This window comes from Somniosus microcephalus, chromosome 31 (assembly GCF_052327205.1).
Source record: "Somniosus microcephalus isolate GS21.2 chromosome 31, FLI_Smic_1.0, whole genome shotgun sequence".
Taxonomy (NCBI): domain Eukaryota; kingdom Metazoa; phylum Chordata; class Chondrichthyes; order Squaliformes; family Somniosidae; genus Somniosus; species Somniosus microcephalus.
The window spans coordinates 37,332,479-37,357,312 of NC_141017.1; the positions used below are offsets into that span (position 1 = coordinate 37,332,479).

At 44.9% G+C, this 24,834-nt stretch overlaps 1 protein-coding gene across 1 annotated transcript in view; it reads right to left on the minus strand.

The window, feature by feature from the left end:
- LOC147097756 (voltage-dependent P/Q-type calcium channel subunit alpha-1A-like) overlaps positions 1-24,834 on the minus strand; it is a 728,667-nt gene that overhangs the window by 523,605 nt on the left and 180,228 nt on the right. Inside the window, exons 4-5 of the mRNA XM_085971842.1 lie at positions 19,726-19,831; positions 16,425-16,564 (exon numbers count right to left, since the gene is read on the minus strand). Of these exons, the coding sequence (XP_085827968.1) occupies positions 16,425-16,564; positions 19,726-19,831 (246 nt within the window). The remainder of the gene's footprint in view (positions 1-16,424; positions 16,565-19,725; positions 19,832-24,834) is intronic.

Below are 24,834 nucleotides of genomic sequence, written 5' to 3' on the forward strand. Positions count from 1 at the left end.
GACGCAAAAGCTGAATCCCAACACCAGCCCGTCTCCAACCCGCCACTTCCGGGTTTAACGGAGACAGGACAGGGGGCGGGCAGCCAACCCGCTCCCAGGAGGCAGGTTTTCACCTGAAATATTATAATGGGGCTGCGTGCCTCATTTTGAAGCACCGTATTAAACTTAACTCTTGGTTTCCCGGGCCTTGGGGAACCCGGCAGCAAAAGAAAAGCGAGGATTTCCGGATCCAGGAGGTAAGCGCCTTTACACTTACCTGCTGGATCCAGAGTACCTGCCTCGCCAACCACCTGCAATCGGACACCGCCCCCGACCCTTACGATCGCCCCACACCCCCTCCTCCCCCGGCCTCCAACTCCCCCCACGAGGCCTCCGATCTCTGATCTCCGCTCCAGCCTTCCAATCTCCAGCCCTCGACCTCTGAACCCTGACAAGTAACTAAAACTATTCCAGAGGGATTGTTTTCAAGCTTCATCCAGTGATTCAGCTAGAGACGTGGCTGCTCTACACCTTTGTGGAAGCTCGGATTTCTGTGTTGGTTTGTTTGTTATGATCCTAGACCGCTGTGCACAACTGCAATCTTTGGACTGGAAAGCATGTTTTATTAGCAGAGCGAGAGGTTATTCAGGCACGGGACAGCTGAGTTTCGAGTTCGCTTGTGCACCATCCGCGCAGTTGTTGAGCAATCACACCAGACCAGAAAATGCGCTTGAATAAACCTCTGCAGGTTTCCCCCTTCTCAGTTGTTTAATGGTCCACCACCATTCACGACTGGATGTGGTAGGACTGCAGAGCTTTGATCTGATCCGTTGATTGTGGGATCGCTTAGCCCTGTCTAGAGCATTCTGCTTCCGCTTTTTAGCATGCATGTAATCCTGTGTTGCAGCTTTCCCAGGTTGGTGTCTCATTTTTAAGTATGCCTGGTGCTGCTCCTGGCATGCTCTTCTACACTCCTTATTGAACCAGGGTTGGTCCCCTGGCTTGATGGTAATGGTAGACTGAGGGATATGCCGGGTCATGAGGTTACAGATTGCAGTGGAATACAATTCTGCTTGCTGCTGATGGCCCACAGCACCTCATGGATGCCCAGTTATGAGCTGCTAGATCTTTAGCACACAACACGATGGAGGGTGTCCTCAGTGTGAGGACGGGACTTCGTCTCCACAGTGACTGTGCGGTGGTCACTGCTACCAATACTGTCATGGACAGATGCATCTGCGACAGGTAGATTGGTGAGGACGAGGTCAAGTAGATTTTTCCCTCATGTTGGTTCTCTCACCACCTGTCGCAGGCCCAGACTGGCAGCTATATCCTTCAGGACTCAGCCAGCTCGGTCAGTCGTGGTGCTACCGAGCCACATTGAAGTCACCCACCCAGAATACTCTCAGTGCTTCTTCCAAGTGGTGTTCAACATGGCAGAGTATTGATTCATCAGCTGAGGGAGGGCAGCTGAGGGAGGGCAGTAGGTGGTTTCCTTGCCCATGCTTGACCTGAAGCCATGAGACCCGGAGTCAATGTTGAAGACCTTCCCGACTGTATACCACTGTGCCGCCACCCCTGGTGGGTCTGTCCTGCCGGTGGGACAGGACATACCCAGGGATGGTGATGGAGGAGTTTGGGACATTGGCTGAAAGGTATGATTCTGTGAGTATGACTATGTCAGGCTGTTGCTTGACTAGTCTGTGGGACAGCTCTCCCAATTTTGGCACAAGTCCCCAGAGGAGGACTTTGCAGGGTTGACTGTGCCGTTGCCGTGTCCAGTAGTTGATGCCAGGTGGTCCATCCAGTTTCATTTTTATTATTTTGTTTTGTAGCAATTGTTACAACTGAGTGGTTTGTTCGGCCATTTCAGAGAGCAAGTAAGAGTCAACCACATTGCTGTGGGTCTGGAATCACATATAGGCCAGACCAGGCAGATTTCCTTCCCTAAAGGGCATTAGGGAACCAGATGGGTTTTTACAGCAATCCGATAGTTTCATGGTTATCATTACTGATGTTAGCTTTTTATTCCAGATTTATTTAATTAACTGAATTTAAATTCCCCAGCTGCCGTGGTGGGATTTGAACTCACGTCTCTGGATTATTAGTCCAGGCCTCTGGATTACTAGCCCAGTAACATTACCACTACACTGCCGTTCCCATTCCCCAAAATGAAAAGAGGACATTTGAATGGCAAGGTGCCTTGGATCACTTCTGGCATTTCCCAGCAGGTGGTCGTCCAGAGCGAGCATTAAAAGAAAGAACTCCATTTCTATAGCGCCTTTCACGACCACCGGACGTCTCAAAGCGCTTTACAGCCAATGAACTAGAGTCACTGTTGTAGTGTGGGATTATGGTGCAAAGACACCAAAGAAAGGCAGACTAAAAAAATATTTTTTTTAGGAAACACTGATTCATAATCTCCAGCAAAAAGTACATTTCACCAGCAGCAACCGTTTAAAAATCAAAAGTAAGAAAGAATTAGGATTCACTTTAACGGCACTCAGGTACTCTTTCTGGCTAATCTAAGGATTATCAGCTGTTTACTGAAACCAAAAGCATTGGTTTATCTGACTTGTACCATAGTTTAACGAGACTCATACCATAGTTTAACGAGACTCATACCATAGTTTAACGAGACTCATTACTTCAGTAACTAGTCTCGAGAGAAGAAAACCACTGCCCACCTGTGGGTCCACAGATCCTATTACTGGAAACTCACTTTACCCTTTTTTTTACAGGATGTGGGCATCACTGGAAAGGCCAGCATTTATTGCCCATCCCTAATTGTTCTTAATTGAGTGGCTTGCTCGGCCATTTCAGAGGGCTGTTAAGAGTCAAACACATTGCTGTGGGTCTGGAGTCACATATAGGCCAGACCAGGTAAGGACGGCAGATTTCCTTCCCTAAAGGACATTAGTGAACCAGATGGGTTTTTGCGACAATCCGGTAATGCCATTACTGATACCAGCTTATTCCAGATTTATCTGTTAACTGAATTTAAATTCTCCAGCTGCCGTGGTGGGATTTTAAACTCATGCCTCCGGATCATTAGTCCAGGCCTCTGGTTTACTAGTCCAGTAACGTAACCACTATACCACCGTTCCCTTGCACTTCACCCGTTTACTGCGGTCTTTTCCAGCAGGTACTGCCTAATGCTGGAACAATGCTACACCATAGGTTTTCAAACTGGCTTCCCTAGACTTTGGAGGGCCGCAGAATCATCACATTCACCCGCTATTCCTGTATTTGTTGACTTACTAGCACACTGCTGTATATTAATAAAAATAAATTGCAATGATAGTACTATTTACCTTTGGGTAGCTGGCACTGTGTTTCAAAATTAGGTCGGGGTTCCCTAGGAGTGTGTCAGTATTTGCAGGGGATTCCCATGCATAGAAAAGTTTAAAAACCAGTGAGTTACAGAAGCACTAGTCGCCCTATGGTCCTCACTCAAGTGGTCATTCATCAGATGTGTGCCTAGGTAGTGAGTGTCAGAAAGATATTCACCATGAGGAACGCCAGAGGTAAGTACCTTCCTGTCTATTTTTAAAATTCATTATGATAGGAGGTAAGGCCAGCATTTATTGCCCATCCCTAATTGCCCTTGAGAAGGTGGTGGTGAGCCGCCTTCTTGAACCGCTGCAGTCCGTGTGGTGAAGGTGCTCCCACAGTGCTGTTAGGGAGGGAGTTCCAGGATTTTGACCCAGCAACGATGAAATCTTCACCTGATATCTAAATCTGTAAAGTAGGAGTCAATGGCCCGCATTTTCCGATCCCTACGGGTGTGTATGAGCTGTGCACACACCCGTAGGGACCTCGCAAGTGCCAGTTTCAGGCATGCGAAGCGCATGCGCTGAAAACCGGCACTTCCGATCTGTCAAGAACAGATCGCACACCTGCCCTGGAGAAGTGCCTCTGTGGGTGGAGTGTTCCACTTTCTGCAGAACCTCCGCCCACTGAAACCCCTTAAAAATCTTACGCCTGGTAAAAGCGGGCGTAAGGTCTGCTTTTACTAGCGTAAGAGTTTTAAAAAAGTAAAAAAAATGCTTTTCACTCATTTATAATTAAAAAAAATACTTTTAAAAAGCTAAGTTTATTTTTAGCCCCGTAAAAACGTTAATTTTTTTTCAAAAAATTTAATTTTTGTTTAAAATATTTAATTTAATGTAATTTTAACTAATTTTAAAAACATGATTTAAAAAAAATGTATTTAATGTTTTGATGTGTTTTTGGAGTGATCTCCATTCATACTTTTGACAGGTCTAAGCTTGCGAACCGCATGCGCCCCTGGGATAACTGGGCCCTGCGCATTTCGTAGAGCAGAGGCCCAGGAGCGGAAATGTCCGTACCTCTGGAGCCCTCAGTTAAGGGCGTAGATTTTTTCCAGATCGGAGGCCTCCGCACGCAGGAAGCCTCCGATCGGAAAATACGGGCCAATGGATAGCCATCCGGAGGGGGAAATCTGGTGGTTTTTTTTCCCCTTGCCAGCTCAGGAATGCTAAGGTCAATCCTAGTATCCAACTGCTATCCAGCTGAGATGAGCTAACTCAGCACAAACCAGGGACTGATCCTGGAACATTCCTGATCTGTATGGCTCAGTATCACACTAAATATCGCATTTTACCATTGAGAAATTGAAGGAGTTAGTGGCGTTGAACGTGAGTTAAGACCTAGTGTAGTCTTCAGGTGAAGCGGGGTGAAAGGTCAGGAGAACATTGAACCTAGGTGTGCACAATGTAATTCAGTCCCCATTTTTAAGCCTTACATTCTGTCATTATTTTGTCCAATACTTTAAATTTATATTATATCTATAGTTAAATATCCAAACGTAGAGTTGTTTGAAGCATAGGAGTTTCCCTGCAGTACAAACTGAAGAGGTTGACAAATGCAAAAATAAGGGCGCCACCACTGGTGGGAGGATATATTTACAGCGTGACAAGTTTACATAGGCAGTTTCCATTCTAAACATGGACAAAGCGATTTATTAAAAAGTGTGCAGGTACAAGGTTTTTAATGTATTATACTAAATTATCATTATTTCTGGAAATTAATTGTTGACTACTGCATGATAAATTTAGTGCAATTGTGTGACGATCATTACGCCGATGCCGCCAGTGTCAGCCACTCTGAGCGCATCAGTTGCCAGTGTCTGCACTGGGAACCGCTATCAGCAAAACATGTTGTTCAGTTTTAGTAACATCACCCCATGAACCCACAGGGTAAATTAACAGAAAGTGATGAATATCCTGGAGCTATTTCAAGGTCACAAAGGCTTGTGATTTAGACAACAGCTGGAAATTGTTTGTGACTTGCTCTTATAGGTTATAAAGTAATTGGAAACCCTCGATTAGATTCCACTCTGTAATTCACTCCTGGGTGCCCATTATTCCATATATAAACCAACCAAACCGCTCAGTCAGATTCCACTCTGCAATTCACTCCTGGGTGCCCATTATTCTATAAATAATCCAGCAATATCTCTCCATTAGACTGTCACTTTGCTCGGTTAGCAGCACCCTCACCTCTGAATCAGAAGTGGGTTCAAGCCCGACTGTGGGACTTGAGCACATAATACTACAGTGCAGTACTGGGCCAGTGCTACATTGTTGGAGGTGCCGCCTTTTGGACAAGACATTAAAATGAGGTCACATCTGCCTCTTCTGATGGCTCAAGTCTACGTTTAACGATCCCATGGCACTCGTTGAAGAAAAGCAGGGAGCTCTCTTGGTATCCTAGCAACATTACTCCCTCAGCCAATAACACCAAAAAATAGATTAACTGATTCTTCTTCTCCGAGTTGTTTGTGGGATCTTACTGTGTGAAAAATGGCTACTGCTTTTGCCTATGACTATACTTCAAAGTTAATCATTATATGTGAAGTGCATTGGAGTACTGATAAAAGAAAGAATTCTCACATACTCCTGAAGACCTGCTCCTCTGAAATAAAGGAAGCAGCACAAGCAGCAATGTCAAGCCAGAACTGATCTCTTTGGTGGATGTCTGATCAAATGGTTTTATTAATAGGGGTGGCTCTAGCTTATGTTAAATGTACAATTATATTTATGTAAATTACATAGTAATTATCTGAGGAAGGGTATACTTGCCTTAGAGGCACTGCAACTAGATTGATCCCTGGGATGAGAGGGCTGTCCTATGAGGAGAGATTGTGTAGATTGGGCCGATACTCTCTGGAGTTTAGAAGAATGAGAGGTGATCTTATTGAAACATATAGGGCTAAAAATTGAGTAGCGCCCCAAGCTAACTTCGCCGGATGCAACTTTTAGCACCCCGGAAAAATTAGCGCCCCGCGCCGGAACTTGAGTGGTTGAGCCCCAAGAGGGAAGCAGGGCGCTACTGGAAGCGCCCCACATCCCTCTTGGGGCGCTGCGAGTCAATATCGTGGCGCTATGTGTCGCAGCACCATGTGCTGCTGCACGTCGCGCCGCGGTACTGCCGCCTTCCTCCCCTTCTTAAAGGGGAGGGGCCTTGCGCAGCGCAACCCGGGGCCCAGCAAAAGAGCCCGGCACTCAAGAGAAGTACCGGGCTCTTGGAGCGCAGCCGGCACTCCGCGGGGGGTGGGGGGGGTGTTCAGGACGCTGGGGACGGGAGCGCAGGCAGGTGCTGGCAGGCAGCCAGCAACAAAAATGGCCGCCCTGCACCTCGCCTTTAAATTGTGCCTCCCCGGCCGTAGGTAGGCCCCCCTGACCCCGTTGGACATAGCGTACGGCGGTAAGTAAGGGGGTGCTCCCGAAGATCGCGGCCGTGGTGCGAGTGAGGTGCTGCGCACGGCGATGACGTCATCGCGGTGGCACAGCGCCACAGGGCACTACCGGTTAGCGCTGCCGCTAACCTCCCACTGAATTTCGCGGGAGGCGTTGGCAGCGCCGCGCCCGGGCGCTAGTTGCTTTGCGCCCCGTTAGCGCCCTCTTGGGGGCTAACGGGAGGTGCAAAGCAACCCAATTTTTCCCCCATAAGATTTTGAGGGGGTTGACAGGGTAGATGCTGAGAGGTTGTTTCCCCTGACTAGAGAGTCTAGAACTAGGGGGCATAGTCTCAGGATAAAGGGTCGTCCATTTAAGACTGAGATGAGGAGGAATTTCTTCACTCAGAGGGTGGTGAATCTCTGGAACTCTCTACCCCAGAGGGCTGTGGATGCTGAGTCGTTGAGTATATTCAAGGCTGAGATCGATAGAGTTTTCGACTCTAGTAGAATCAGAGGATATGGAGATCGGGTGGGAAAGTGGAGTTGAGGTTCAAGATCAGCCATGATCTTATTGAATGGCGGAGCAGGCTCGAGGGGCCGTATGGCCTACCCCTGCCCCTAATTCTTATGTTCCAGTAAATACTGCTGAATATTTCTGTCACACAAATAGAAACTGAAATTATCTAACTCTTTTTTTAGCTGCATCTTTGGTACCCAATCCTAGTCACTGAATACTCAGGCCGCGATTTTCTCATCAGTATCGGAATGGGGGCGGGTCAGCTGGTTTCCGAGTTCCAGTCCCGCCCCCCAGCTGCCTCTGCTCTACAGACATGATTTTCCCTTGATTGGCCTTGTTAAGCCCGCTCTGCGGGCTTACCAGCCAATTAACAGGAAGCGGGTCTTATGACATCATTTGATGATGCGTCATCTGCCGGTTTCCTTAAAGGGACCATGCACAATTTTATTTAGACAGTTGATTTTTCAGCGTTTGACAGCATTGAGGTGCTGAAAACACTGACAATCACTGCACAAAGGTGAACTCTTGCACCCAGGCTCTCCGATGACTCCCTCCATATGCTTGTGAAGGGAGTCACAGTATGCAGGGAGGTTCTCTTCCCTTCCAAGGGCGGAAGTGATCTCCCCAGAACATCAACTCACCTTGCACCTCCATCCAACCCTCTCTATCTACTTTATCACCCCTCACACTCACACTCATTCTACTGCAAGCATACCAACTAATAACACACAAGGGTGGGCACTTGAGAGGTTTAGCCAATGTCCATGTGAAGTTTCTGGTAAAGTGTTGTCATACAGTGAAATCTCTTTTTCAAAAAGTGCCCCTTCTTGGACTGATCTGAGCACACATTGAGAAGTGTCTTACTGAGTTCCAGTGATTGTTCAGTCATAACTACCTCCCCCCCACCCCACTATAGTGATGTGTGTGCATGGAATGGCTTGGACATGAAAGAGATGCTTCATGGTGCTGGTGTGGGATGGTGTCAACCTGGCAGCCAGAGTTTACAGCATCAAGTGAAGAAAGTTTGGCCATGGTAATGCCATCGCTGGCCTCCCGGCCAGCAATTTTGTCAGGGACTGATGCCGTGTCCAGTGCAGCATCAGGTGATGGTGGCGAAGGTTGGTGATGTTGGTGTTGGGGATGATTGTGGAAGGATTCGGAGGACTGCGGTCTGATTGTTTCAATGGCTCTGATGTTGCTGGAATAGATGGCAGCTGTAGGTGAGATGACAGAAGCGATCAGTCACTGAGGTTCTCACAATGAGGTGGCAATGGACATGCAATTAGATTTAAAAACTTGTAAGCTAAAGAAATCTGTATATGTATTAAAAATGCAGTAACCAACATTTTCTTTGCTCTGAAACTCACCATGTGCAACATTGCACCCTTGACATCACTTCTGCAGCTGTCATCATTTTACAAACATCAGACCAGACTCACAACACGCCACACTTACCTGGCATGTTGTCCGGAAGTCGTAAAACCCAAACCAGAAGCTGGAAAATCGAAAAAGACCCTGAAAACTGCTCACAAGTACCTGTTAAGAGGGAGTTAATTGCCTTTAATCCATTTCCCGCCGCTAGGTGTCGGGTCCATTCACAAATCGGGGATCTGACACTTGGGAAGGTTGTGTGGAGGCGGGATGACGGCGGGTGCAGAACCCGCCATCAATCAAAACGACTTTAACCTCTGACCCGCCTCCAAACCCACCCTCTGAGCGCCGGCAAAATCGCGGCCTTAGGGTCTAAACATTGTCTAATCTGGATCCAAATGGTCCTGTCTGCGACCTCTAGTGAAGGTAGCACTGGGCTCTACTGTGCAAACTTAAAGGTCATCGACCTGAAACGTTAACTCTGCTTCTCTCTCCACAGATGCTGCCTGACCTGCTGAGTATCTCCAGCATTTTCTGTTTTTATATTAAAAATAGACTGGTGTGTCCTTTCTGACCTGCCACCTATTAAGAGGACAAAGGAAAAAGCAATGCTGCCACAGGGGTAACTTAGAACGTCTGCTGTGGTAGACTGATGCTGGGATGTAAAAGGTGAATTGCTGCTTCTCGTTGTGCTGCTAGTGTGCAAGAATCCGAGCAAATGTAATCTGCATCAGGGAAGGATGGGAGACGCTCTTATGTAAGTGTCAGTCCCGAGTGTAACTATCCTATACAAGACACTTGGAGTTAGGGAAAAGGTCCTCATTTTACAACCAGAACATGTCTCTTCTAATCTCTGCCATGCCTATGTAACCCACATTCCTGTGTACATTTTGGCTCCCACTCCAAACCCGAGACCATTACTTCGATCTCCCTTATTTTTAATTCTCTTGGGCCCGCCATTCCTGTTTCCAACCCTTCCTGTTGACCAGTCATGCCATAATCAGTTCTTCTGTCTCGTGTACTTTGCCCAACTCCAATCCCTACCCCAACCCTTCCCTAATCCTCTGCATTCCTATTCTCCTGCATTTCTCTCCACCCTTAGAATCACAGAATCGTTACAGCACAACAGTTGGCCATTTGGCCCGTCGAGCCCGTGCCGGCTCTCTGTAAGAGCACTTCAGATAGTCTCACTCCCCCCGCCCTTTCCCCGTAGCCCTGCAAATTTTTTTCCTTCAGGTACTTATCCAATTGCCTTTTGAAAACCACAACTGAGCCTGCCTCCACCACCCTCTCAGGCAATGCATTCCAGATCATAAACACTTGCTGCTTTTCCTCATGTCGCCTTTGGATCTTCTGCCAATCACCTTAAATCTGTGTCCTCTGGTTCTCGACCCTTCCGCCAATGGGAACAGTTTCTCTATATTTACTCTGTCTAGACCCCTCATGATTTTGAACACCTCAAGAAAATCTCCTCTCAACCTTCTCTGCTCTAAGGAGAACAACCCCAGCTTCTCCAGTCTATCCACGTAACTGAAGTCCCTCATCCCTGGAACCATTCTTTTCTGCACCCTCTCTAAAGCCTTCACATCCTTCCTAAAGTCCAGAATTGGACACAAGACTCCAGTTGAGGCCGAACCAGTGTTTTATAAAGGTTCATCATAACTTGGCCATAGAGAACATCTATCAGAAACGCTGTTTGCGGAGGTCACTGACCATCATCAAAGACCCTACCCACCCCAGCCACAGTCTGTTCGCCCCCCTGCCATCTGGGAGACGCTACAGATGCATTCGCACCCGAACGACCAGATTTAGGAACAGCTTCTTTCCCAGGGCTGTCATCCTACTGAACTCCACAAATAAACTCTAAAGCCTGCACATCTGCCAATGCACTTTATAATGTTTATGTTAATGTATTACAAGCTAAATGAATGTTGAATGTTTAAATGTCTTAGTCTAAATGTACACTCTCGGGAGCCGCAAGCCTACATTTCGTTGTACTGCACTTGTGCACTAACAATGACAATAAAGTTGATTATGATTATGATTACCTCTATTTATGAATCCCAGCATCCTGAATGCTTTTTTAACCACTTTCTCAACCTGCCCTGCCACCTTCAACGATTTGTGCACATATACCCCCAGGTCTCTCTGTTCATGCACCCCCTTTAGAATTGTACCCTTTAGTTTATATTGCCTCTCCTCGTTCTTCCTACCAAAATGCATCACTTCACACTTTTTGACCCCTGTCCTTACAAACTAGAGAATAGACAGGTTAATTCTAAAGAGTGAAGGTCCCACATTGGACTCATCAGTCACCTGCGAACTCATTTTTAATGTGGAAGCAAGTCATCCTCGGTTCCGAGGGACTGCCTAAGAAGAAGAAAGAGTGAAGGAATATAGTAGCAGGAGCTGTTCACTTGGTCCGTCAAACCTGCTCCATGTTATTTACCATAATAGCTCTTCATTATTTTAATCCCAGTTTCCCGCCCATATCCCTTAAAATCCTCACTTCCCAAATTAGTATCAATCTCCCTTTTAAGCACCTCTATTGATGCTGCATCTATGACCATCTGAAGCAGTGCATTCCATTTCTCTAGATTCACTTTAACCAGCTTAGTTCTAACTTCAAGATTATGCATAAGTGAACATCCTCAGGAGAGAAGAATGATTACGTACAGCAGGGTTGTCTCCATTAAGATGCATGAATGTGACACAATAAATAATGTACCCAACAAGAAGTGGTTTCTAAAATAATTTAACAAGATTGTGTCTGTGATAGATTGTAACATGTAACAACTATTGTAACTAAACTGGCTGCTTAAATCAAAACAAGATAAGCATACACGGCCGGAAATGTTAACTCTGTGTCTCTCTCCACAGAGGCTGCCTGGCCTGCTGAGTGTTTCCAGCATTTTCTGTTTATATTATAAACATATCCAGCTTCATGCTGGGATACTACTCCAAGGAGGTCTGGCAAACCTGCCCAACTCTTCATGCGTGACAGCAGCCTTTTTGACTGTGGGAGGCATCACTGCCCAGCTTTTCCTGTCCTTACCCAAGTCCAGAGACACACACATTGATGCTGGAGTCAATGAACAAAAATAACAATTGTATTTATATAGCGCCTTTAAAGTAGTGAAACATCCCAAGGCGCTTCACAGGAGCGTTAGAAGACAAAAAATTTGACACCGAGCCACGTAAGGAGAAATTAGGGCAGATGACCAAAAGCTTGGTCAAAGATGTAGGTTTTAAGGAGCATCTTAAAAGGAGGAAAAAGAGGTAGTGAGGTTTAGGGAGGGAATTCCGGAGCTTAGGGCCCAGGCAGCTGAAGGCACGGCCGCCAATGGTGGAGCGATTAAAATCGGGGATGCTCAAGAGGGCAGAGTTAGAGGAGCGCAGATATCTCGGGGGGTGGTGGGCTGGAGGAGGTGACAGAGATAGGGAGGGGCGAGGCCATGAAGGGATTTGAAAACAGGGATGAGAATTTTAAAATCGAGGCATTGCCGGACCGGGAGCCAATGTAGGTCAGCGAGCACTGGGGTGATGGGTGCAAGTTAGGACACGGGCAGTCGAGTTTTGGACAGCAAGCAGGAACAGGAACCCAGGCTAATTATTTGCCCCCCACTCCACCGCACCAAAACCTATTGCACTGCACCTAATGGTTGTGCTTCCAACCATCACCCTAGCTGAGATCGGCTAACGTAACAGAGACCGTGGACCAAAACAAAGATTGTCCCAATCTGTATTGCTCACTACAATGGCAGAAGGTGCATTTTGCCTACTGAACCATGAAGGCTTCTACTGTACAAAAGACCTTATGATTTAGCAAATAAACAGTCGAAAGACCACAATAACAATTCTTAAATCAAACCATCGAATGATAGAATCATAGAATGGCTACAGCACAGAAGGAAGCCATTCGGCCCATCGAGCCTATGCCGGCTCTCTGCAAGAGCACTTCAGCCAGTCCCACTCCCCCGCCCCTTCCCCGTAGCCCTGCAAATTTTTTTCCTTCAGGTACTTATCCAATTCCCTTTTGAAAGCCACGATTGAGTCTGCCTCCACCACCCTCTCAGGCAGCGCATTCCAGATCCTAACCACTCGCTGCATAAAAAAGTTTTCCTCGTGTCGCCTTTGGAACTTCTGCCAATCACCTTAAATCCGTGTCCTCTGGTTCGCAACCCTTCCGCCAATGGGAACAGTTTCTCTCTATCTACTCTGTCCAGACCCCTCATGATGTTAACCAGAGCAACTGTGATGAGGTACATTAGCAATTATTATGACATTGGAAAGACAAAGTATGCTGCACGACATCAATTCATAACTTGCCCACACTAGTCGATCTTTACATCATTCACTATCAGAAATAACCTGGCATCTTGCACCTTAGCAGCCATGCCCAGTGAGATGCCAACGCCACACAGCACTACTTTAAACAAAGACACTGCAAAGTCAAACCAGCCAGCTGCCAGCATAAAGAATGCCTAAATTCTAAATAGCACAGGATGACCGTTAGAAATCCAGTTGTGGGATTCCTATCACAAACTGCTCACAGCTTATGACTGCATCACGGTCCCTCAATGAGTCACAAACTTGTAACTCATTAAGTGCCAAGCAGTATGCTCCTTAGATTTTAACTATGGACGGACACCTCTGTAACTAACCTGAAAATGATGGGTATTTCTTTAAGTTAGCATTATGGATGGTGGGTACTTAACCCCAGTGGATTTTATACTCCACTGTTACCAATTCCCAGACCAATGGAAATAATACTTCATATTTTATAATTTTTTTTCAGAGTTACACATTTTCCACAGTGGAGCCCATCCTCCATATTGACAGTCAATAAAGCATGGGTTATTCCCCTCAGAGTACATCACTTTCCTATCAATGGCATTGGAGTGATCCATTTTCAGAAATATCACTCTCTTTGTCTTCTCTGTATCTGTCAAGGTTTTGGAAAAGTTCAGTGGAGAGTCGGGGACATAAGAACATAGGGATTAGGAGCAGGAGTCGGCCATATGGCCCCTCGAGCCTGCTCCGCCATTCAATAAGATCATGGTTGGTCTTCGACCTCAACTCCACTTTCCCGCCCAATCTCCATATCCCTTGATTCCCCTAGAGTCCAAAAATCTATCTATCTCAGGTTTGAATATACTCAACGACTCAGCATCCACAGCCCTTTGGGGCAGAGAATTCCAAAGATTCACAACCCTCTGCGTGAAGAAATTCCTCCTCATCTCAGTCCTAAATGGCCGACCCCTTATCCTGAGACTATGCCCTCTAGTTCTAGACTCTCCAGCCAGGGGAAGCAGCCTCTCAGCATCTACCCTGTCAATCCCCCTCAGAATCTTATATGTTTCAAAGGGACATAGGGGAGGGATGAACCTAAAATAGATGTACAGATCATAAAGATGCCAATTGTAGTAAGTGGACACACTCAGAGGGAATCACTCCACTACTTCTAGTCCACTGCTCTGATCACCAAATGCATGGAAAACCCCTGCAGAAAACAAAACCTGACAAACAATGTGAGACACAAGTCAGTGACGAACTCGCCATTATTGTACTGACCTCTGCTTCCAAATAAAACTCAAATACAAACTAAATCAAGACAGATATCAACAATAGATTAGATACCACCTGTTATGGTATAATTGACAAAAGGAGGAATAAAGGGCAAAAAGCAACTCATTATTTCACCAATATTGCAGGTGGCCACGCAATCCTTTACACCCACTGCTGGTTTAGTGGCCTTGCCTCAATTTACCTCAATAATATTTTTATGTCAATTTTAAAGATGCTCATCTGAAAGATCAGTGAAACATCAAGTTTTAACTTTTTAACCCTCATTTATTTATCTTTTGCCTATTTATATATTTTGCCCTTTTGATCCTCTTTTTTTAAATAATTCTGTAACTGATTGCGTATACCTCATTTTTTTTCGTTTTCTCTAACTCTAATTGAGATTGAGTAGATTACACCTATGCTCTCTGGAGTTTAGAAGAATGAGAGGTGATCTCATTGAAACATATAAGTTTCTGAGGGGGATTGACAGGGTAGATGCTGAGAGGCTGTTTCCCCCTGGCTGGAGAGTCTAGAACCAGGGGTCACAGTCTCAGGATAAGGGGTCGGCCATTTAAGACTGAGATGAGGAGGAATTTCTTCACTCAGAGGGTTGTGAATCTTTGGAATTCTCTGCCCCAGAGGGCTGTGGATGCTGAGTCATTGAGTATATTCAAGGCTGAGATCGATAGATTTTTGGATTCTAGGGGAATCAAGGGATATGGGGATTGGGCGGGAAAGTGGAGTTGAGGTTGAAGATCAGCCATGATCGCATTGAATGGCGGAACAGGCTCAAGAGGCCGTATGGCCTACTCCTGCTCCTATTTCTTATGTTCTTATAATCCCAACTTAAAAAAAACTTGAATTAACTAGACAACAATTTTGATCTTAAGAAGATTTCATCATACATTGCATTTTATACACAGTTAAGTCACATTATTGCAATCGGGAGTGAGTTTACATTTTATCAAAGTTTAAATCACAGAGTTAGCGCTGGTCCAGAAAGGGCAGTGATAGAGCATTCACTCCTAAACATTTACACAGATTATATTTAGTCTATAATTCAAACTTGCAACCATGATTCTTTCATTGAAAGGCCGCTCACCCCTGTCCAGAGCACCCTACCTTTACAAGTGTACGAACAATGACAGGCAGATAAAGACCTCTGGTCCATCCAGCCAGTCCCACACCACTGCGATACCTTGTGCATCACAATATCTACACTCCCCACCCAACCAGAAACCGTGTGATCTCCTGAGAGAGGCAAATAACATTTTTTTTAAAAACTAGGCCAATTTGGGGAAGAAAAATCTGGGAAATTCCTCTCTGACCCATCTAGGCGATCGAAATTAGTCCAGGAGATCAAGGTTGATATCTCCCCCAAATACCCATAGTGAGTGTGGCGAACAGGCAGATTGATGGAATCTTGAATCCTTCCCCTCTCCATGACTTTCTTCCCACCATTGGTAATAATAAGCCTCTCCTCAGTAATCCAGGAATGAAAGCAGTTAAAAAATCAACTGGCTCAAAATATGCTCAACTCTGATTTAGAAAACAAATCCCAGGTCAATCAGCATTCAGGAATGACAAAATACCATTCATGCTGGGTGACGACAGCCACCCCCCTGACATCCAGTCTCACCAAATACTAGTCTTGACGCTGGAGCTCAGCCTCTCACTAAAAGATAAATAAACGTTCACAAGTTGGAGTTAATTAACATAATTTATGTGTGAGATACAAGTGGATAAATACTTCACACTGCAAGTGATTCTTTCCTCCTCCACCCAGGAGCGCATTTCGGTAAAAGGCGAAAGGCTTTGCACTGAATGGCACCTGATCTTAAATATTAGAAAATGGTAAACATCCTGGGATCCCTGTCTTTGTCTGATCCTGTTTCATGTTTTCTGTTTGTTAGATGCCTCCTCGGCACTGTCCTATATCCAACCTCATAGTGTCATTCCAACACAGATTCTACACAAAATGGCTGATCATCTGTCTCTGACCAGCAATCTGAAGACGGAAAATACAGGAACAAAGAGAGGACTGAGAAACACCAGTAATTATCTTCCTTTGTAGCATTTAGGATTATTTAAGCAATCAGTAGAATCCTCTTCGCTCAAGTGCAATTGGATCTTCGAGCTCATTTCCAGTTAGCCCCACTACATTCTCTCTGTTGGTGAGCTCCATGTGTTTGCAGCGTACAATCACAAACACACACCTCCCGCTGCAAAACAACCCCAGTCCAATAACCACAAATATTAGAGGACAATATTCCTGTGACTCACCCGGTCAGAACCACGACAAAATCCATGATGTTCCAGCCATTCCGCAAATAAGAACCTTTGTGAAAAGCGAATCCTAGAGCGATTATTTTAATTCCTGCCTCAAAGCAAAAGATTCCAATGAAATATGGTTCAGTGTCATCCTGAAATAAAACAGAAAAAAAGAGCAGTTACTACTAACCTTTCCTCAATATATTCTTGGTTAATATATTTGTGAGCTGGTAATGGATGTTAGTTTGCTTCAGCTAGTAGCACTCTGGTCTCTAAGTTAAAAGTTGAGGGGTCAAGCCCCATTCCATTTCAGCGTATAATCTAGGCTCACGTCCCAGTGCCTTAATGAAGGAGCACTTGCATTTTCTGTCCTTTGGATTTGGCTTGAACTAAGCTCTTTTTCAGCCCATAGTTAAAGCAGATACTAAAAAAAGCCATGGCAGTATTCATCAAGGAGCAGGGAGTTTTCCAGCTGTCCTATCAAACCTTTCTCCCATGTCCAGCACCACCAAAAACAAACTAATATTATTCAGCTTATTGTTAACCTTGCCTTATGTAAAATTGCTGCCTTACTTGTACAACAATAGTCACTGTACATCAAATTAACTCACCGTGTGAAACTCTAATAACCTTTCAGAGAGATGTGATAAGGCTATAAATACAAATGTTATTCTTTTCTTCATTTTCATAAAGGTTAGGGAATGTAATTTCCCAGTATGCATCCAGTGGACAACATCAAGCACTTTTAAATCAGGTGTTGCACATGTCACTGTCCTAAGAAAATGCTTAGTGTCTCAAAGTGTAGCTCAACTTTATTGAAGAGTTGAATCTGAAAACAGTTTGGAAACCAGGTCTTATAGATTGGGCGGTCTGTCTCCTCTCTTTGATAGCGATATTGAGAGAGCTGTGTATTACAACAATTTTCTTCACCTGCAGGACATAGAACGTAGGCCAGACAGATGATAATGAAGATGTCCATTTTTCATGGAGATCTTTAGAGAGCTATGTGTTCCAACACTGTTCTTTCACCCTTCAGACCTCAGACCTGGATTTTAACTGAGGTTCCAGAAGTGAAGGACAATACTGTAACCCACAAATCCCCAAGTCCACACAACGCCAATCTGTAGAAGAATAGCAAATTCTGATCATTCTGTAATAACTCCCAATTTACAAGCTAATTTTAGGAGAAGTTCAGTCGAACATAATGGAAACCTGGAAGTGACTTCAAGGTGAACATAAAGAGGACAAATCTGACATGGAAGACTTGAAGTGTCAATGCTACATGGCAAACTCTACAATCCAGTACCTGAATCAAGCAATTTTGCAGCACACCAGGGCACTGGTGGCGAATGACAAGCCAGCTTGGCTCATTAATGAGACGCGGAGGGGTGGAGCTGCCACTGTAAGATAGGATTTTTCACATTCGGCCACAGTTAACCTTGAAAGCTAATGTGCTATGGGTAGGGTGGTCCCGACTGGACCAACAGTAGGAAATGTACTAGTGCTGTGTGCTGTTAAATCCCAGCAATACCCTGCAAACACTTGGGGGTACCAAAACCTTGACTCTTGCCAAGCTGCAGCTAAACTCTTTGGATGTGGGCGGGTGAGCTGTGTGCACTCCATATTAAGCAAACAGAAATATGTGGATTTCTTAGCAGCTTAGCTTAGAAATCCTGCAGCACAATGGCGGGTTCCCCATGCCTCAGTTACTCAGCTAACCGAAAACAAAAGTCTAATCAAGGGGTTCAGACAAGATCATATGAAAGATGCTGCAGTATCCAAATCCTGAGATGAGATTAGCTTCTAATCACTTCTCTAGTGCCTGGAGTTCACGATGGTGCTTTGTTTTCCACCTTCCTCATGCTCAAATTTCTCCTCTCCTCTCCTGAAAGTACTAACTCATACTGGAGTACCGTTCCACAGGTGCTGGTTACCATCCGACACCTTGCCTATCCAGCAATCCTCCATGTGTGAGCCTGGACGAGTATCAGCAGGGTATTTGACTGCGCGAAAGTATCACAGCTGAACCAGAACTTCTTCTCCGCCAAAAACCCACGCATATATGTGTAGTTTCTGCCAGGGATCATTATATAGTGACCTTTATCCCCCTCTCTAGTCCAGGGATGCCGAGGCCAATTACAGCATCCCACACCTCCGCAATTGAGGTTAGCAAATTCAGCAAAGACGGGTCAAACCTTGGTCTTTCCTGGGTTGTGTGTCTCAGTAACGCACTGCACAGATTTGCATGGCCACATCTTGTGTTTGTAAATAAAGGTTTGCCATACAATTTTTCATGAATACCGCTCCCCTTTTAAAGGAGGGATCTGTAGTAATCTGAATTTCTATTGAATCTAAATGTTTTCAAAGGGAGATACTCCCTTGCCGGTTTATTTGCTTTGAATTGGTTAGATGTTGCAAAGCTGCTAGTCGCTCTCTGAGTGACCTCATGAACAAGAACATGTCACCACTGGAACATGATTCAACTAATACCCACTATTTACATTTACCAAGTGTGCATCTGTAAGCATCTTCTTTTCCATTTCCACAGGAGTCTGGCATATGAATATGATAGTGTAGTGGTTATGGTACTGGACGAGCAAGTTAATTCAACATCTCTGGTAATGTGACCATGAAAGCTACCAGATTGTTGTAAAAACCCAGCTGTTTCATGAATGTCCTTCAGGAAAGGGATCCTGCCATCTCTACTCAGTCTGGCCTACACATGACTCTAATCCACACTATATAGTTGACTCAATGCCCTCTGAAGTAGCCATGGAAGCCATTCAGTTTACGGCAGATGGACAGTAAATGTGGCCTTGCCAGTGTCATCTACACTCAGAAAACAAATGACTAAAACATCCAATGCAACAATCTCACCTCTTTCCCATCTTACTCATACCCCAGCACGTCGGTGCTCTCAGGAGTGGAGAGTAAGGGAGGAAACAAAAAACACTTTCACATAGAATTTTTTCAATATTTCCCCTCTTCTCTTGGATGCCAAATCGCGCTGGGGTACAGCTCCATGGATGCTAGCAATCCTTCAGTACCTCACCCACATAGCCATGTTAGAGTGAGTCTAAACTTTATGTATCAGCAGTTTTTTTGACAATAGGAACAGGCAAACCTGATCCTACCCTCACCCAACATTCACACCCAAGCACTTTCCAGTCATAGCTTGTTGGATAGTTATCAGAAGCAGAAATTTAGACCGCTTTCCACCTCCTCCTCTCCTCCAACATCCGCTAACTTTTAGTGAGTAAGACAGACACACACACAGAACAAAAGATAGAGTGCGAGAAAAAACATCACTCACCAGTCGTTCGGACATGGGAGTCTTGTCATCATCAGGCAAATGTTGCTCCAGTGCTAAAACAATACAGTTGGCGATGATTGTTGCTAAAATCATGTATTCAAATGGAGTGAGAGAGAGTTAAGGCAAAATCTGGTGTAAAGAAATGTTACATTATAAACATTGAAAACAATAATTACAAGTCTTCATGCATAAATCTCAGCTCAGTTCCAGATGGGATTCCTTTGATACCTCAAAATTGTTTGGAACCATACACGGCAACTGTCCATATTTGACACACAGTCAGCATTTCAAGCAGTGTTCAATATTCCGTGTTTGCGGACAAAAATCAGGGAGATCGGAACTTCCTATTCCAGAGCATCTTGCAGAATTTGATCCCCGGAGCAGCAGCTAGATAGAGGAAAGAACACTCGCTAAATGGGGTTGAGGGCGTTGGGAACAGTGCTAGCTTGAACGGGGGGTGGGAGAAGGAAAGTGCCATGGTGAACTTATGGAGAGAAGAACAGAGAAAGCATGAGGTGGTGGTGGGGAGGGGGAGAGTAGGTGAAGAGACCACTGTCGGTGTGAACGAGCCGAAGAGTGCAGGAAACTTTCGATTTACCGGCACCTAAATAACCGGAAACCTCGGTTAACCGGCAAAATTCAGGAGTAGGTTCAGGTAAGTTTTATTACTTGCCTTGCTCGATCTGTTGCTGTGCAAGGGTGTGGCTGCAGCTGTTGCTAAGCTACAGAGACGCTTGGAACTTGTGGCCATTGTTCTGAACCTGTTGCTAAGCAACAGGGTTTGTTGCTTTATACGGAGCTCTCAGCTCCATATCTTTTACTATAGATTTCAGTTATCCGGAATTTTTGATGAACCGGCACCACGTCAGTCCCGTCGGTGCCGGATAAAAAAAAGTTTCCTGTACCAGAATTAACTAGCCACGATGACTGGCGGGGGAGAAATTATTGCTTCCATGTCATTGTGACAACTGTATAAACAATTCAAAACTATTTATCAATCAGGCTGAATCATTTACAATAGCCTCCAATTTCTCTGCAAGATATTTGCAATTTCCTGTTTTACCATGGGAATGTCATCTATAGTCGCCAACTGGACATGAATGAAGTGTAAGGATAAATATAAATAGAGTGTCAGCTTAGGTAAATTGTTTGTATTCTTGCCAGAGTTAGAAAGTTGTGGGTTCAAGACCCACTCTAGGTACATAATCTAGGCTGAAACTCCAGCACTGCATTGTCGGAAGTGGAATATTTCAGATTAAACATTAAACCAAGACACCTGTTCAGCTGGATGTGAAAGATCCCATGGCACTATTCAAAGAGCAGGGGATTCTTATAGTGTCCCAGTCAATATTCATCCCTTAACAAACATCGTAATAAACAGATAAATCATCTCATTTTCTGTTTGTGGGATCTTTCTGCGTACAAATTGGCTGCAACGATTCCCTACATAACAACCATCACTGCGCTTCATTGGTTGCGATGTGCTACACAAGTTCTTCCTTCAGGCAGCTATCCTGGAACCCTTTTTTGATGTGTGCAATATCACAATAGTTTGCACAATCATTGAAAGAGATAAACATAGTGCTGACCTGGATGCATCTCACTGTAAAGGGGCAAGGAAAGGACATCCTGAGGGAATAAATATTCCAGTCAATGCAATGGCATTGTAAAATTATTGCTTTGAACACATTTATGACGTCCCTACACATAGCATCAAGACGTAAATAAACTTGCAGAATGGATGTGTAAATGGCAAATTAATTTCAATATAGATAAGAGTGAGTTGGTGCATTTTGGTAGGAGGAATAATTAGGCCAAATATTCCTTGAAAAATAAGTCTAAATGGGGTAGAGGAGCAGAGAGATCTCGGGATACAGATTTACAAATCGTTAAAAGTACCAACGCAGGTTAACAAAGCCATAAAAAATGCAATCAGAGCATGGGGGTTCATTTCTAGAGGAGTTCAAAAGCTGAGAAGTTTTGTTAAACTTGTACAGAACCTTGGTTAGATCACACCTAGAGCACTGCACAGTTCTGGTCTCCATATTACAAAAGAATACAGAGGCACTGAAGAAGGTGCAAAAAAGATTTATAAGGATGATACCAGAACTGAGAGGTTATAAAAATCAGGAAAGGCTGAACAGGCGGAGGCTCTTGTATCTAAAAAAGGTGACCTAATAGAGGTCTTTAAAATTATGAAGGAGTTTGAGGGTAGATGTAGAGAAGATGTTTAGACTTGTGGGGTGTTCAAAACTAGGGGGTCATAAATATAAGATAGTCACTAATAAATCCAATAGGGAATTCAAGAGAAACTTCTTTACTCAGAGAGTGGTGAGAATGTGGAACTCGCTACCACGGGGAGTGGTTGAGGCGAATAACATAGATGCATTTAAGGGGAGGCTGGATAAGCATATGAGCGAGAAAGGAATAGAAGGATATGCTGATAGGGTGCGATGAAGAGGGGTGGGAGGAAGCTCGTGTGGAGCACAAACACCGGCACGGACCAGTTGGGCCGAATGGCCTGTTTCTGTGCTGTAAATTCTATGTAATTCTATGTAACAAACATAACAATTCTTCCCCTCCTGGTCCCTTTACCTGCTACCCTTTCTTGGGCTGAATGGACCTCAATTAATCCTGAATTGCATGGGGGCGATTTTCAAATGCCACCTGCCCGTTTCTTGCCCTTAAAGGAGGTGACCTACAGTTGAAAATGGTGGCCACCCCTTGGATGTCCAAGACCTTTCATTCCCTGCCCATTTGTACCAGTCGGTGAAGGGACCATTGGTGGCCGCTCCACAAAAGAACTCCAAATCTTTTTATTCTTGTATTTTTGTGAGGTCAGATGGAGCAGGCCCATGTCGAACCCCCTCCAGAATCAGCACCCCCAAGCCTGACCTGATGGCTGGCTCAAAGCAGGAACTGGCTGAGTTCCCACCCTCCCACAACCTCGCAGGCTGCAATGCCTGGCGCTCAGCAGCGGCATTCAAATAAGGCCTGAACCCGAAAATGGTTCAGACCTCCCAATACTGGCTTTGAACGTGCAGCACAGCCACTCAGCTGATTTCCGCCATATTGCGCAGGAGATGAAAATCGCTCCAGGTGTAATAACCTGAAAACTAGATCTGAAAAGCAGCACTCTCATATTTGACCAATCTTCAAGTGATTCAAAAGACTGCGCCTTTTCATTGGCATAAGTAGATAATTAGGCTGCTGTTTTGTGATTTATGTACAAAAAGGGTTAAAACCTCCATCAAGCCTGCAAAAGATTCCAGCATACAGAATCTTGCCCTTCTCGGGCCAATGTGCTTTTTATTGCTATGTATTGTGGGGGCAGCTTTCTGAAGTGAACTCCCACTGGGAGCTTGGTTGAAGCTGCCCATTCTCATTTCACTTAGGATCTTTGACAGCCTGAGGAGGCGACTTCCATCCCATCTGTCTCTGAACCCTTGTCTTCTACCTTTAATTTGAAGAAAGGGCATTTAACCAGGGCAGTGTAGGGAGATAGCAAATCAAATTAATAACAGGTGGTAGTCAGCATGGACATTTTTTTAAATACCTACTGTCTAAAGCAGCAGAATAAACAGACTCTTCTCTGCCATTCGTTCAAATCAGTGTCAGGATGGAAGGCCGAAGGTTTAAAAAAAATCTCATCCAAGACAACCAAAATTTCCTTTAATATTTTCTAGCCTGTTGTCTAGTTTGTTGTTGCAGGAAATATTGTCAAAGAATCTGGTGGTAGTATTTCAAAAATCTATTGTCACAGAGCCGAGGGCTGGCACTGTGCCACGGTGCATCAACGTCTGTGGCCATGCAGTGGTACAAGGCAGTGTCAAACCTTTTACAATCACAGGCGATGGTGATCTTTCTCCACAGTATCAGGTTGTAAGATAAACTGGGATGATAAATGGTTACGGGTTCTTTTACTCGATGTTGACTCACCATCCAACCTTCCAGCCACCCCTCACTGGGCGTGCCCTGCCTCCCCCCCCCCGACAGATGGCCCAGCTGAGATTGTGGGGGAGAAACGTGTGCTGCCATGCCGTGGTACACAGCACTAGCAACATCCCATGCCAACTGGGAAGGCACTCAAAATTCTGCTCAACTACCAGTTTTCTTTTTAATAAACTACAAGCTTGTTATATATTCCCTGGGTAGCTCTACAAAATGTTAATCTTCAAACGGAAATGGTGGGGGATGGTGGGCACTGAACAGTAGAAAGAGCAACTAAGCACATTCCATTCCCACCCCTCCATATTCTGAGTGATCTGGAAGCTCCAACATGCCCAATTCCAATAGTTCTCCTGTCCAGTATCGGGACATTCTCAAAAGTGCTTCTAGTTTTGGTGACTATCCCCACACCAGGGCACCATTCCAGTCACGTAGATCATGCATGGAAACCTACACAAAAACCTAGGTATTACTGTTGCCGATATTAGCAGATGAACGTTGAATGCATTCATATGATACTCCTCTCCCTGCTATTTTAGCAGAGGGATTAACCAATTTAAAATCGATTGGTAAATACCTTGGTTAAAATAGCAGAGAGCAGTATGGCACATGAATGTGTTCGTGGATTTTGGCAAATAATTTTTAGGCTATGGCCTCGTTTTATGCAGGAATTGTCATCAGGAGCAGGAACCCTGGAAGATTTTTCCCCTCTCTAGCGTGAGGATACAGAGAATCATAGAAATTTATGGCACAGAAGGAGGCCATTCGGCCCATCGTGTCTGTGCCGGCCGAGATCAGTGGTAACACCTGCATTGCTGACTGAGCTAAGCTAACTCATCTACAGACCGCCAATTCAAACTGGAATCTTCCTGCTCTGTATGGTTCAGTACCACCCCGGGTGATGTACATACCCACCTAGCTATTAGGAAACTGAATAACTAAAGCACAAAGCATTGCAGTGCTGGACGCTCATAATCCTGGCAATTGCTCCCAATTGAGAAAAACAACTCGTCACTCATAATGGGTGAGCTAAGCAACTTTTCAGATGGCGACTATTATTTTTGCGTACATTCCCCTAATTAAACGAAAAGAAAATCGATTCCTTCATTTAATCATCTTCCTTTAATGTCCCCACAGTGCCACTTCCTCCTGGCATTTCCT